Consider the following 15325-nt stretch of genomic DNA (forward strand, 5'->3'; position numbering starts at 1 on the left):
GAATAATCATCCCGGCAAATCTCTTAGTATTACATGAGATATTCAAGCACGTTCACTGAATTTTGTTCTTGAACAATTTCGAAGGTAGCTGATTAGCCCTTCATTCTCGGAGTCAACAAAGAAAAAAAAAATAAACAAACCGGTTTAGTCTGTGGTTGGAACACTCAACTAAACTGCTATTCAGTAGTACTTTTTATCTTGGTCGTTCTTTTGAGACGAACTCTTATTGTGTAATTCAAAGTACATCGTTTTTTTCCAGTCAGCTTTCCTGAAAGACGCCTGCCAAAAATACCAAAAGTGGGCACAAAAATGCATAGTAATACGACAAGGCGGTGGAGGCGCGGGAGCGTAGTGGTTTGCGCGCTGGACTTTTCGGGTGTTCGGTAAAATATCGGAGGGTTGGTGATTCAACGATAAGTTGTTCTCTGCATTGTCGTGTTGTAACTTTACTCCACTTTGTCTGTCTTCACCCAGGTGAAAAATGGGTACCGGTTACATAACCCTGCAATAGACTAGCATCCCAACTAGGATAGTGAAGAGGAATACAAATACCCCAAGTTTCTTTATAGTAGAGCTAACCGGCTTAAGGTGTGACTTAAAACAAGTACATCAGGTTTCAATTTTTCACTTCTTTTGTTATTTGCAGTCCCAAGAAAACTCTCTCCCGGTGAGGTGGTAGTGTGGGTGCCGTCCGGTGCAGTTGGGAACCTTCCTCCTCCTTTACCTGGGAAATTCACATTGGATGACGAACCTGTGGATGTGAAGAACGCCAAAACGCCCGGTGCACTCGAAGTCTTTCCGATGAATGCCGACGGAGAGCCTAGTCACAACGAGCGTTCTCTTCATGCTTCGGATTTGTTACCGGGAACGCTCGGCACAGATACTTCTTTTCCCACTGCACAACAACGACAACAGAAACAGCAACAGCAGCAACAACAACAACACGCTAAGCCCAGGGTAATTCATGTTGAAGAAAAGGACAGTCAACTATCAGAGACAAGTTTACAAAACACTTATTCTGTAGAAGAGCGCAGACAAGGGGCTTCTACATTGGCTGATGATAACAGAGAGGAAGGGAAGAAAAATGTTTTCACGAGCGAACAAGATGGATTAGGCTTTAAGGGAGAAAGTAATGGAGCTGTTGAACTTGATGAGGAAGACGTCGAACCTCACCAGCCAACTAAAATCCAAGTTATGCTACCGTCAGTTGATAACAGTGTTCATGAAGAAAGCTCGGCACACGTTTCTGTTGATCAGGATACGTTTGGTGACGTGTCTTCCATTTCTGGAGGCGATTTTTGAGTGCAGTGGCAGCGGTGATAAATATTTATAATAAAATAGATTGTTAGAAGCATGAAAATTGTTTCAAGGCTTTGCTTTTAAACTAAATGTTTTTGAAAGTGGTCTTCAACTTGGTGTCGAAAGTAATTTTGTTTGTTTTGTTTTTGTCTTACTACGATTTGTGATTGGCTAAGGAAACTCGGCCACTAATTCAACCAGATGTAAGGAAAACCAAGCTATCGTGGCTTGCTCGCGCGCGTTTTCCCGCGCGTGGGTTATTTACATATGCTGTTTGTGTCTGTTGTGATTGGCCAGGGCGCATCGCCGGATAACTTTGGTGTTGGTGCTGTGTTACACGGTTGAAAACCACTGAACAGTGAGGACACCGCATTAGATTTGAACCGACACACGACTGTTTCTCTTTTCCACAGGATATTAATTTTCATCGTATAACTGTCAAATATAAAGGTCGTTTTACACGTATGAAGCAGTTGTAAGCAGAAGCACAAGCAACCTTATTGTCGCTATATCAACCGTTTAAACTGGTGTGAAGTAAGCAAAACTGCAATGGTAGTACCAACTTGTGTTGCTTGCTTCGTACGTGTAAACCTGGCCCCGGTTGTTCAAAGCCGGATAACTCTATCCAGTGGATAAGTCGCTATCCGTCAGTTTCGATCTGTGCAACGATTTCAGTATTTTCTCTTGTACAAGTGAATATGCACACTCTAACCACAGTTGAGTTTGGGAGTGAACGAAAACCTTGGACAACGTTTTACGTGAAGTATATTTTAGACCCTGAATAGTGCCTTATCCAGCGAATAAAGTTATCCGGCCTTTGAACAACTGGGGCCTGAGGGAGAACAACATTGTCCTATGACGCATGCGTTGTTCCTGTTCTCCCTCAGTCCTTTAGAAATCGTGGGGGGGGGGGGGGGGGAGCGGGGAGGAGAGCCGTTGGTGGGGAGAGTGAGGGGCTGTATAGTTTTCAATTATAAGGAGTGGGTAATCCAAAAGGGAGTGGTGGAATCGGAGAAAACTGAAAAAAAAAAGGCTTCGGAAAGAATGTAAGTTTCCCAAAATTCTGAAAGTAAACCCCTCCGAAAATAATCCAACCTTTAGAACGGCCCCAAATCTCTATTATCTTCGTTGATAAACCCAAAAGACCCGACCTGAGTCAATGGACTATTTTAGCTTGCTATTTTAGGCTATGAGCTTCGTGTTTCACGCTAATTTAAGTTCTTCTCATTGTCAAGCCGCAAAATGCTCTCCAATATCAAGCGCCCCGCCAACAAGCCAAACATGAACAAGAGTCCTTTCAACGAATAAAGACCAGCGCTTATGTTGAGAATTTTACGATGGTTGCGGAAACAACCTTTGGTCCTTAAACTTGAACATAAAAATGTTGTGTTGGTGTTAGTGAGGAGTAAGGGGGCTGTAGAGCCTGTCATAGTTACGCCAGTGGTCGGTTTAAATTTCATGCGAGGGACATCTCAACAAGTAGACAGTCCTGTGATAAATAATTTTCATTTGACTGCTGCCCGGTAGAAACAAGTTTTCATTCGTCACTCGCATTTTCCAACCTTTTTCTTTCCTTTGGTGTACCACTGTTTTTTCTTTTACTCAACATTATCGATTTCACACGCTTTGAGATGATTAGCAAAATCTTTAATAATGTATGACTGTCAGACTACATAATTTCGTTTCTTTATCATTTACGGATCACAGTTTGTTCTAAATCAAGTCCGGGGTGAAATGCTGCGACCCCGTTTAACACGCTGTTACATCTGTGAACGCATCAGAGATGACCTCCCAACCACCACTGGGTGGTAGATTGGCTGTCCTGTGTGCAGCGGAACTTTGGGTTGATGTAGTTATAGTGGCCAAAGTTGTCTTCCTCTTTCACTGAACCCGTCTTTGGCTTAAACTGACAGGTAGCGTATGTACTGTCAGTATGCAGAAAGTGGCCTTTAGTATCCTGCCAAAAAGGTACCGTTTGGTGGATCCCGATGTGTCCGCGGATGTTGATGTATTCAACTTTTTTGCATTTGTTGCTGACAAGGTCATTCACAATGTTGAAGTCTTTGATGTTTCCACGCACGTAATCTCTGAAATCGACGCCGTAGGTCGGGTAGCTGCATGTTGCTCGCCAGTGAGTGGAGTGACTCTGTAGGGACTTCATTCGTGCCAAACTCAGGCGGTACAGATTCCAGTTCTGTGCGTTCTCGTTCACTGGAGAGTTGTACTTGAAAGGGGTCTTCTGAAAAGCGGGCAGCTTACGATTTCGAGTACTCCAGGATATAATCAGGGTCCAGGCAGTGCCAGGCTCGGACTTGAGATCACAGTAAGCCGGGTAACTGTTTCCTCCATTATCGTAAAGTCTGTAGACGCCACATTTTGAGGCTCCTCTCAGCAGATAATCAAGGCAGGAGGTTGGACGGAAGAATTTTCGCTGGATTTTAGTTGATTTAGGACAATCGTCTCCCTAGAAAAAGAAAAAGCAACAAAGAATTATCGACTTTAGTCTGGCTCGAAAAATATCGCAACATTCTCCAGGACACCAGAAATGTACATATTCTAAACCTTCGGATTGTCGGTGAGTAGCGAAATATTCGCGAGTGCGGCGTTCAGGAATCAACCCAGTTGACCTGAACTTCTTATTGCTAAAAATTCGGTTGGAATTGCTCTGACTTTCATCTTCTACGTTTTGAAGATGGTTTGAACTCCCGATCACGACTTTTTCTTATAAAATTTCTTTCAAAGCGAGTGAAATTGCAAGAAATAAATAAACTTTTCAGCTGTAAATAAACATCAGACAGCGAAGTTTACCTCGCATCCAAGTGTAAGAACTCGTTTCTGCCGTTTGTGCTCAGCAACTGTAAATACAGAAAACAGTAGATATTTTTATGTATATAATTTATTTAGATAAATAAAACAGCGTTTCCGATGTAGTTTAAAATATTCAGCAGTTCACGTTTGAATGACTGTCCTCAGGCTTTTAAATTGGGGTAATAAGTTATCAAAAGCTCACTTTTGGACTAAGAAATTACCTTTGACCCCACAAATTCATTCCAACAATGGACTGTCAATCCAAACGTGAAGGGCTGAATCCAAAACTATTTCATCTTTAGATTTTCTTTATGTTTTCTATTAAAACCGTCGCCTAACTATCATAAGGCTTATATCATTAGGCGTTCTCAAAATAGGATAGAATAAATTAGTGTCGGACGTATAGCCAAATAATAATACATTGATAGAAAATATATAACTATATACATTGGATGATTTTCAGATGCTCAAGGCAGAGAATTGTTTAACATTTATGATACAAAATATGTTAAATGTGTAAAAAAAGTTGGAAGAGAATTTTCTAAGGAGTTGAATTATATTAATTGGGGGTATACTTGGAAGCTTACGGAAAATTTAGGAAGATAAGTTACAGAAAGGAAAGACCGTTTCTTTGCCCTATTAGATTCCCCAAACTGAGGCATTTAACTCGCCGTTGTACGACGGCGAAATTTCAGTGTCCTTTATATACAGAGGCATTCACTCAGCCGTTGTGCAACGGCGAGATTTAAGCCTCCTTCATATATAGAGGCCTTCACTTCGCCGTTGTACGACGGTGGGATTTTAGTGTCCTTTAAATACAGTGGCATTTACCTCGCCCTTGTACAACGGCGAGATTTTAGTGTCCTTTATAAAAATAGTCATTCACTTCGCCGTTGTACAACGGCGAGATTTTAATGTCCTTTAAATTCAGAGGCATTTACCTCGCCGTTGTACAACGGCGAGATTTTGGTGTCTTTTATATACATAGGCATTTAACTCGCCATTGTACAACGGCGAGATTTTAGTGTTCTTTATATACATAGGCATTCACTTCGCCGCTGTACACCGGCGAGATTTTAGTGTCCTTTATGTACATAGACATTTACCTCGCCGTTGTCACAACGGCGAGATTTTAGTGTCCTTTATATAGATAGGCATTCACTTCGCCGCTGTACAACGGCGAGATTTTAGTGTCCTTTAAATACAGAGACATTTACCTGGCCGTTGTACAACGGCGAGATTTTAGCGTTCTTTATATACATAGGCATTTAACTCGCCGTTGTACACCGGCGAGATTTTAGTGTCCTTTATATACAGAGACATTTACCTCGCCGTTGTACAACGGCGAGATTTTAGTGTCCTTTATATACATAGGCATTTAACTCGCCGTTGTACACCGGCGAGATTTTAGTGTCCTTTATATACATAGGCATTCACTTCGCCGTTGTACAACGGCGAGATTTTGATCGATAATAGATAAGTTGTTTTTTACATATTGCAAAGTTGGCGAATTTTTACTCGTTCTGTATATTGAAACAATCGCATAATATGTGTTTGTCTGATCACCGTGCAAGTGCCTGGAAGATGAAGAAAGATTTTAATCTTGGACAGTCAAATAGTGAAGATCATATTCTTGTAGTTAAACTCAGTCACGGGATTTTGTCCATCGTATAACTGAGATCCTGAGATTCCTGTGATTTTGTAGGTATAAAAACGGTAAATGGCGCGAGTAATTATAATTATTTCTTGATCATGCGGCGTTACTAACTCAAATAGGCTCAATAAAACGGTCATTTCCCTCCTTTACGGCTTAGTTCCATGCATCGCTCGCCGGTTTGAATCTCGTGCTCAATTTCAAAATGTTGAGATCAGTGATAATTTGGCAGATATAAAACTAAATGAAGATCGTTCCATTAATAGTTTTGTGTCACAAACAAATCACTCACGAGAAAAGAGATGCCAATAAAAGCCGCGATTGTCTTAAATGCCATCGTTAGCTCTTCTTGAAATACCGTTTTGAATTTAGTTCAAAGAAGGAAAAAGGATTTGGAAGGTTCGTTGCTGACCAAAGGTCTCGTCAACAAGCGAGCAGGCTAGGCTGTGTGTTTCAAACATGCTACGTATACCAAAGTATGCTAAATAATCGAAAACTTAACATGTTTCGTGAAGACAAAAGAAACAAAGAGCTATGGGTTAAAATGCTGTGACAATCAAATCTTTGTCTTTCTCTTTTTGTGTAAATTATTAGAAGTTTGTTGACCCGTATTCAAGAGCTTCATACGCTAATGTTAACAGACAATAGGGTAATACAGTTGAGAAGTTACAAGTTGAATGCTAGGTTTACAAAAGGAAAGTCTATAGGTAATAACCTATTTAAATGTAAAATGTGGTAGGAAAACATCACTGCTGGGGGCGGGGGGGAGGGCGACTTAATTGTTTTTCCGATAACTTATCTTGACCGGTGTCTCGCTGCCAGTGGACTGGTTGAAAGCGGTCTGGATTGAAAATTTACTCTTTTGTGGAAACATTAACAAATAAATTTATTTACTGGGAAAGAACTCAGAGATAATTTCGCTTTAATTTAACAACATTTCAAATGTTGTTAAATTAAACTGGTCTAAGTTAGACCAGTTAAAGAAACAATTGGCGCACAAAGCTGTTAGAGACAACTTGTCAATTTCAATGTAAACTTCCCCAAGGCAGTGTTCAAAGTTGTATTGTTTAGTCACTAAACCGAAAAATATGCATGGAAGCATTTTGCGCCGTTTCTTGAATTGTATGCAGCAAATATTTCAGCCAGCGGTGTGGTGTGTGTTGGCGTGTAGCGTATTTGAAACCGTCACTTGAGCGCTGCGCTCCAAGAGAAAGAAAACTACTTAGAATACCTACAGTGGAAACCTTTAAGACATAATTTTATTTCACTTCGGTAATAAATTAAAATATCCATTATTTGAGACCTCAGTCGCTATAAGAGTCCTACACTCAACCTTTGACTTTTGCGAAAATAATGTTTGGAAGTAACCTGAAGGGGCCAAAAAACCATTGCTCCAACGCGCATTTTTTTTTGTTCTTTAATGCCAAATATTCGTAAATAATAGAAAGAAAACGATGTGGTAAACGTTGCTAGAAAATTGAACAAAGAAAATACAAGTTACTACAACAAAAAGGGCGAACAAGGAATAGACAAGAACATAGACATAACAAAATAAGCAGAAATGAAGAGCTAAAGTAATACTTAAAAACAGACAAAAGAAACGATGAAGAAAACGCAAAAACCAAAAGCTGTATTCTCCAAAGAAGAAAACGAGAATGAATAAAAAAGCAAAGGCGCGAATTTACACTGATGAACTGCGGAACAATAGACGAAGTTATGCAGAAAAAAAACTAACGGAATAATAATGAAAACGACGTACAAGCATGACACAAAAAATGTTTCTAGAAAACAGAGGAGCTCGTTTAAAAAGAATGCGGCTGCAACATCATCCTGATTGCATTTGCCATCGGATTCCAATACAAGTAGCGTACTTTGCGCCACGTTTGACCTAATTCAAAATGGCGGCCAATCAGTCACATGAGAGAGCTTACATTCAATCATGATTCCCTCTAAGGAGCTTCTGCAATGCGAAAAGATCGCTTACCAAGCCCACGAACAATTTAGTCGGACAGCTAGGCGAGTTTGGAGAATTAGGATATGGCTAATACAACATTTTATAGTTGAAGTCAATCACATGGTTATAATCTGGTTAAGTCTAGTTTTCAACAGCGACGCCAGCGAAAGCGCCACGATTTATTTTTCAGCACAAGCACAAGTCATGAGACACAAGCGCCAGAGTGAAGCTGGAGCTGTTGTGTTTTAATGAACTCTTGGTGTTACTTGTGCTTGTGCCTGTGGGTCGGTAGTGAATTTGATGAAACAAACTTTATCTATTCGATATCGTTTTAACGAGTTACCTTATTTTAGTCTTTATTGAACCAACATGACTATTCCTTCCGGTCATTTTACGAGTATATGGAATTACCGAGCAGAACAGGATCTAAGGTTTAAACTTTTTACTGCTAGGAACTCTCGGCACAAACAGATGTCTTCTGAGACAGCGAAGGCACCTTGTAAAATTCCTGTTACTTTGCGTATTCCAGCTATGATTGAGTTCCTTTATGATGGAAGTCAGACCCCTAAATTAATTTTTTTTGACAGGAAACGTATATCCCAATAGGCTAGATTAAAAACCTTATAAATCGCCTAGGTCTTGCGTTTAACAATACATTAATGAAAATGTCGCGTTGTGTAGCCTACATAATCTGCAGCACACAGATCACATGAGAATAAGCATACCACAAACTGTTGTTTTACGATTCGAGACTTGATTTCTATCTCGTTCCAGTCTTTCGCCGACGATACTGGTTGCAGGGTGACTCCAATCTTGTGACTTAGATCTCACATTTGCCTTTAAACTGTATTGGCTGAAGTTTTATTCATTAATGGGAGGCCGATTCTGATCGCTTTGCTATCTTCAGTTCAGCTTTTTCGACAAAAGGTTCTGGATAAAGTTGTTTATGGTGTAGTTTATTAGGCCCATAGGATAGTCAAGCCACGCACAGACAAAACGTAATCTGGTGCATTCTTGAATTGGTTGAAAGCTTCAGTTGTAGACTAGGGATGTGCATTATTGATCATTGTTTTTAATAGTAAACCTTTCTTTGTAGCGTTTATCCGTGTGGCAATGGGAGAGATCTTACAGAGGTGGAAAGGTTTGTATTTTTTGGTACAGCAATTACATTGTCTGATGGAGCTGAAGAAACTATAAAGGCAAGGATGAGAAATGAGCAAGCTGCACTCTTCCGATTGAGATATATTTAAAGAAGAAGTAAGTTCAACAAGAGCACTAAGCTAGGATCATTAAGTACAGTGCATTAGCTCTACTCTTGTATGGCTGTGAGACATGGCCCATAATGAAAAAGACGGGGGAAAGTTAAACGTCTTCTTTTACAGGTGCCTCTAATGTATGTCAAACATATATCGGCCAATGAGAGTGTAAAATGAAAAATTAGACAGATAGCAAAGATCTAGGAAATCGGTCAGCCGGTACAAAGGAAGCGGAGGCAGCTGATCGGACTATTTGCTTAAGATGAATGTAAACAAACACCCCAAAGTAGCGCTCGCTTGGACTCACCCCTCGCTTGAGGGTGTGAACGACGCAGAGGCAGACCAAAAGAGACCTGTGCTTTCCCTTTCTATTCTTCCGTCTCTAGAGGTTCGTTTCATAAGCTGGTGCAATGATGCCGAGCTTGCACAAAAGACAGAACGGAGGACACCGAGTCGCCGGGAGAAGGAGACAATGAATAAACACAAGCAGAAGCACAAGAAATTCATGCGTTAATTGACTGATGATGTAGAAAGTAATTTTGTTTGTTTTGGTCGTGACTTGCTACGTTTCATGGTTGGGTAAAGCAACTAGGCCACTAATTCAACAAGTTCTAAGGAAAACCAAACGTGAAGCTATTGTGGCTTGCTCGCGCGCTTTTTCCCGCGCGTGGCTTATTTACATCTGCTGTTTGCGTCTGTTGTGATTGGCCAAAGCGCATCACCGGATAACTTTGGTGTTTGTGCTGCGTTACACTGTTGAAAACCACTGAACAGTGAGGACACCACATGAGATTTGAACCGACACACGACTGTTTCTCTTTTCCATAAGATATAAATTTTCATGATGTAACTATCAAATATAAAGGTTTTTTTACACGTATGACACAGTTGTAAGCAGAGGCACAAGAGCACAAGCAACCTGGTTGTAAATTGACCGATTGTTTAAACTAGTATGAAGCAAGCAAAAGGAGAAAGGTAAACACTAAACAATGCCCAGGTAGGAACTTGTGTTGCTTGCTTCGTACGCGTAAACCTGACGAAAAATATCGTCCTATAAACGCATGCGTTGTTCCTCTGGCTGTTCCCCCTCAATCTTTTAGAAAACGGGGAAATCTGGGAGGGAGGGGTGGGGGGCTTAGTTTTCAAATATATGTAGTGGCGGTTCTAAAAGGGAGTGACATGAAATCGGAGAAAAACTGATAAACGGATAGGGCAAAGAATGAAAATACCCCAAAATTCTGAAAATAAACCGCTCCGAAAATGAGCCTACCTCAAAAAGGGCCGCTGTTTTAGCTTGCTGTTTTAGGCTGTCAACTTCGTGTTAAACGCTAATTTAAGTTCTTCTCACTGTCAAGCTCAACCAGTTTGAAAACTGCAAAATGTTCTCTAATATCAAGCGCCTCTTTCGCCAACAAGCCCAACACGAACGAGTCCTTTCAACGAATAAAGACCAGCGCTTATATTGCGAATTTTACGATGTGGGCGGAAACAAACTTCGGTCCTTAAATTTGAACATAAAAGGGTTGTGTTGGTGTTAGTGAGGAGTTGGGGGGCTGTAGGACCTTCCCTAGATAAGCCATCGGTTGCATATGAGGGACATTTCACAAGTACACAATTCAGTGATAAATAATTTTAATTTGACAGTTTCCCGGTAGAAACAAGTTTTCATTTGTCACTCGCGTTTTCCAACCTTTTTCTTTCTTTTTTTTTTTTTATCACTGTTTTTTTTGTTCCACTCAACATTATCGATTTCAGACGCTCTGAGATGATTAGCAAAATCTTTATTAATGTCTTATTGAAAGACTACATAATTTCTATCTTTATCATCTACGGATCACAGTTTGTTCAAAATCAAGTACGGGGTGAAGTGCTGCCGACCTGTTTTGCTGTGCTGGAGCTTCTCTGACCAGATTAGAGATGAGCTCCCAACCACCACTGGGTGGTAGAATGGCTGTCCTGTGTGCAGCGGAACTTTGGGTTTCGGTCCGCATAGTAGCCAAAGTTGTCTTCATTTCTCACTGAGCCTGACTTTGGCTTAAATTGACAGGTAGTGGCTGAACTGTCAGTATGCACGACGTAGCTTTTAGCACCCTGCCAAAAAAGTACCGTTTGGTGGATCCCGATGTGTCCGCGGATGTTGATGTATTCAACTTTTTTGCATTTGTCGTTACCAATTAGTTCAACGACAAACTTTTCCTGTCCCTCTGCTTGAAAAGTTGCTAGTAAGTAAAGTGCAATGTAATCCACAATGTTGAAGTCCTTGAAGTTTCCACGAACGTAATCTCTGAAATCGACGCCGTGGGTCGGGTAGCTGCATGTTGCTCGCCAGTGAGTGGAGTGACTCTGTAGGGACTTCATTCGTGCCAAACTCAGGCGGTACAGATTCCAGTTCTGTGCGTTCTCGTTCACTGGAGAGGTGTACTTGAAAGGAATCTTCTGAAAAGCGGGCAGCTTACGATTTAGAGTACTCCAGGATATGATTAGGGTCCAGGCAGTGCCAGGCTCGGACTTGAGATCACAGTAAGCCGGGTAACTGTTTCCGCCATTATCGTAAAGCCTGTAGACGCCACATTTTGAGGCTCCTCTCAGCAGATAATCAAGGCAGGAGGTTGGACGGAAGAGTTTTCGCTCAATTTTAGTTGATTTAGGACAATCGTCTCCCTAGAAAAAAGAGAGAGAGAAACCCAAAAAAATAACAAGGAATTAAAATCGTTGACCTTTTTGGTACGAAAAATATAGCAATATTGTCCACGACTCCATTAATGTACAGATCAGTTCAAACGTTGACATTGTGTGGAGCGAGGCCAGGGATCAAGGTGGTCGACCGGATTTGTTGTTGTGATTGCTCTGATTTTAATCTTTCCCGGTTTCAAGATAGTTTGAAATCCCAATCATATTTTTATTTATTTTGTTTTTTGCTAAAATATCTTGAAAAGCGACTGAAATTACGAAAAAAAAAAAAAAAAAAAAAAAGAAAAACTTGTGAGCTTTCACTCGGCAAGAAAAACTCGAAACTTAAACATTAGTGTATGAAGTATTTTACCTTGCATCCCAGTGTAAGAACTCGTTTGTGCCGTCTGTGCTCAGCAACTGCTGCTAGTGCCTAGAAGATGAAAAAAGATTTTAAACTTAGACAGTTGAAGAGTGAAGATCATATTCTTGTAGTTAAACTCAGTCACGGGATTTTGTCCATCGAATAACTGAGATCCTGAGATTCCTGCGATTTTGTAGGTTTAAAAAGGTAAACGGCGTGAGGAATTTATATTATAATATAATTATCAAATTTCTTGGTTATTCGGCGTTACTAAGCAAAACTATAGACAAGCGTGTTAAGAGCGGATGCCTGTAAATATCAACCAGAGGTGTGCAATAGCGAAAAATTCAAAATTCTCAAAAAAATTCACAACATAGCCCACGGTAAACTATTGCAAGAAATACATGTTTTACTTCGATCCGATAATTATTTTTGATGTGAGGCTATGATCTTGAATTCACCGCTCCTGAACCGGGTTTTCGGTGTCTGACACCACATGTTGCGAAGACCTTGTTTTAAAAATCAAAGCAGTTTTGTTCCAAACGAAAAACATCCAGTCTGATAAAGTACATAATTATGGACATCATGAATGGTATGTTACTCATCTGAAGTGAAAATTAAATATTTAAGAGATTTTTCAATATTTACAATTTTTTAAGCGATTTCTCGTGATGCCAAATTGACAAATTTGCGAGGCTAAAATCATCAACTGGTACATGGCGTTGGGGATAAATATTGACACCACGTGAAAGAGCATCATTTCTTCTTATAAAATCCGCTTTCAAAACTATGGGCAACACAGAAGGAAATTTTTGAGACCGCGAATTACAAGTAGTACTTTAGTGAAATTTGAGCTTTTCTGTCACGGCATTCCGATGCTAAAACTCAGATAAACACAACATGAAAACGTTTCAAACAACAATTGTTTGTTGGTACTTGCTAGAGGTCTTGGCCCACGTTCATAATATTACTTTCCATGATTTTTAATCATTTCGGGCAGGCAGAAAAGATTGTAGCAGTTTTATTAGACCCCGAGTTCAAAAGCGTAATAAAGGTCACAAAGGTCAGTTTACGTAGTCAACGTTTTGAATTCGGACCAGAATGTTTTGCATTGAATTTTACTTTAGAACAAATGAAACAATAGCTACAAGTGCTACGTAATTCATACCTTTTTAGCGAGCTTTCTGTACATTGTAGAAATCATCACATCAATCAGGAACGATATATGCATTTTGCCGCGATTGAAAAATACGTTTAACGGCAGAGATTGCGTTACAGTTTGCGCAGACAACTTGCCCCCAGGGGGAGGGGGACTCCTATATCAAATTGACGAGTTGATCGTCATAAATTTTGAAAAGTACCACTAAAAGGTACCAGAATTTGTTTTGTAGCCGTGGTCTGTATAATTTTCCCACTTAGTGGTACCAATTCTAAAATGAATACGCTATGTGACAGTTGACTGATATTTATAATAACTTTCTCTTATATGTTTTCGCTCAATACCCTGAAACGTGCTAAAAGGTACCGCCATACCTTTGACAGGTACCAAACCACGAATGTTAATCCCCGAAAGCTACGATCACCCCCGTCAATTGTTATATTAAGGTTCACCCCCGGGTACCCTGCGAGCAGAGGCCCTTCGACTATTATCTAGGAAGATCAAAAGGCCTCTGCTCGAATGGTACCCCCCGGGCGCATGCCAAGGGTAATTTTTCACTGCCCCTTCGATACAAACTGTAACTGCGATTTACTTGTGAGCTGTATTTTCTGTCACTGAACTTTCTAAACGTGCAGTTAGCCCACGTTGGTATTCAGATAGCTTCAGTTTGTTTATTTTGCTCTGCAATCCAACTTTTAAAATGCTCGATTCTGGTTTCACGGCGTTCAAACAAATTGAGCCGAAATGGTATCGTGTGAGTATGCTTCGATTGTTGGAGGACAATGTGGACAAAGTGTTGGAAATCCAGCGACCACCCAAAGTATTCCAATCAGAGATTGTGGCACAGACATTCGTTGGGTTTGCTGGGTTTGCTGACTGAACACTGAAAACTGAGGCGGAGCTTCTCGTTGGCAGAGCAGGTATCGAATTACTGTAACGCAAAACTCCTGACCCTAAATAAGAATTACCTTTAGTAACGCTTGCAATTTGATTCTGAATTACTGGTTATTACATCCACACACATTAATGATTTTTAGTGATTTTTTTTAAAAGTTATTTGGCCCTGTGCTTTGTCACTGTTACAGTTTCCCGACGTAAAGAATGGGGAGCTTAGTGGGGAGGCGGCAGGGTAAGAGCGAGGAGGGAAACGGGGTTGCGTCACCACTGTCGTCCCTATTTTCCCCAATTCCTGCAGTACGACTCACACCTGCTACAGTCGACCACAGTACATTGTCAGCAGGAATAAGGGAGGGACGTAGGGGGAGCAATTTTTGTCAGAAAGAGGGCCAGGGTTTCACAGCCTGGAAGGCACAGCTACGCTCCTTTGGCAGTAAAGCTAGTTCTACAAAGTGACATAACTAACTGGCTAAACTTCAGGGCAAAATTTCCCTTGATATGTTCGAAATCGATGACAGCCATCTAATCAGGTCTATTTGCTCAAGACATCGAGATGCTTATGGCATCAGACGGCGGTGCCAAAACCGATTCTGCGCCGGTCCCACCAAGTTGGGCAGCTAATCATTTCAAGCAAACGAAGGGAGATCGGAGCATCACATTTGTGCAATCTAGACTTATCCACAAGATGACCTCGATTTTAGTGCCAGTCGGCTTTCCCAAGTACTCTAAAAATTCAGACCATAGCACCATATATTCAGGCAACATGATTTTGTTGGATCGTGTTCTTACATTGACCCATTAAGGCCAAAGAAACCATACTTTGTCTGCTCAAATTCAATAACTGATGGATGAACTCTCTTTTATCGTATGAAAACTATCATACAACAGACAATTTTTGTGAACAATAAATTGAAAATTGGGTCTTATCCAGATGAACTAGACAGTCACATTGCTTTTAACTCTCCTTGAGTAGCATTCATGGTAGCCTCGCGAAACGCCCCTCGGGGACGGGAGCGATGAGAGGCGGCTGTATTCGCAGGCTACGTTAGACTGAAATTTGAAAAACGTTATCAAAAATCAAAACAACTGCGCGAGTGTAGACGCAACCAGATAAAATTGTGATAACCCAAAACCGTAATCTCAGTTTGAACTGATTATATAATTAATTGTCTTTGGGGTCTACCTGGACGAAACATCGATTTCTATCCCGTGGACAAGTGCAAGGTCAGCGGTCTACCGCACTCTTAGCTATTTGCTCCATTTT

The 15325-nt window shown here is 40.7% G+C and overlaps 3 protein-coding genes across 3 annotated transcripts in view; all 3 read right to left on the minus strand.

Annotated features, from left to right (window-relative positions):
- Nucleotides 1–6204, minus strand: part of LOC146489516 (uncharacterized) — a 35295-nt gene extending 29091 nt beyond the window's left edge. Inside the window, exon 1 of the mRNA XM_085109209.1 lies at nucleotides 6054–6204. Within this exon, the coding sequence (XP_084965335.1) occupies nucleotides 6054–6098 (45 nt within the window). The 5' untranslated portion in view covers nucleotides 6099–6204. The remainder of the gene's footprint in view (nucleotides 1–6053) is intronic.
- LOC146489521 (uncharacterized) lies at nucleotides 2925–4934 on the minus strand. Its single transcript, XM_085110216.1, has 3 exons — nucleotides 4817–4934; nucleotides 4108–4154; nucleotides 2925–3763 (listed from the first exon to the last, which is right to left on the minus strand). Exons 1-3 carry the CDS (start codon nucleotides 4932–4934, stop codon nucleotides 3077–3079), a joined length of 852 nt encoding a protein of 283 aa, XP_084966342.1. The 3' UTR covers nucleotides 2925–3076.
- A 4531-nt stretch (nucleotides 6205–10735) lies between the features above and the next one.
- Nucleotides 10736–15325, minus strand: part of LOC146489522 (uncharacterized) — a 5614-nt gene continuing 1024 nt past the window's right edge. Inside the window, exons 2-3 of the mRNA XM_085111841.1 lie at nucleotides 12015–12074; nucleotides 10736–11632 (exon numbers count right to left, since the gene is read on the minus strand). Coding sequence (XP_084967967.1) covers nucleotides 10883–11632; nucleotides 12015–12074 — 810 coding nt within the window. The 3' untranslated portion in view covers nucleotides 10736–10882. The remainder of the gene's footprint in view (nucleotides 11633–12014; nucleotides 12075–15325) is intronic.

The sequence above is a fragment of the Pavona decussata genome, unplaced genomic scaffold, assembly GCF_977016875.1.
Source record: "Pavona decussata unplaced genomic scaffold, jaPavDecu1.1 SCAFFOLD_6, whole genome shotgun sequence".
NCBI classification, from domain to species: Eukaryota; Metazoa; Cnidaria; class Anthozoa; order Scleractinia; family Agariciidae; genus Pavona; species Pavona decussata.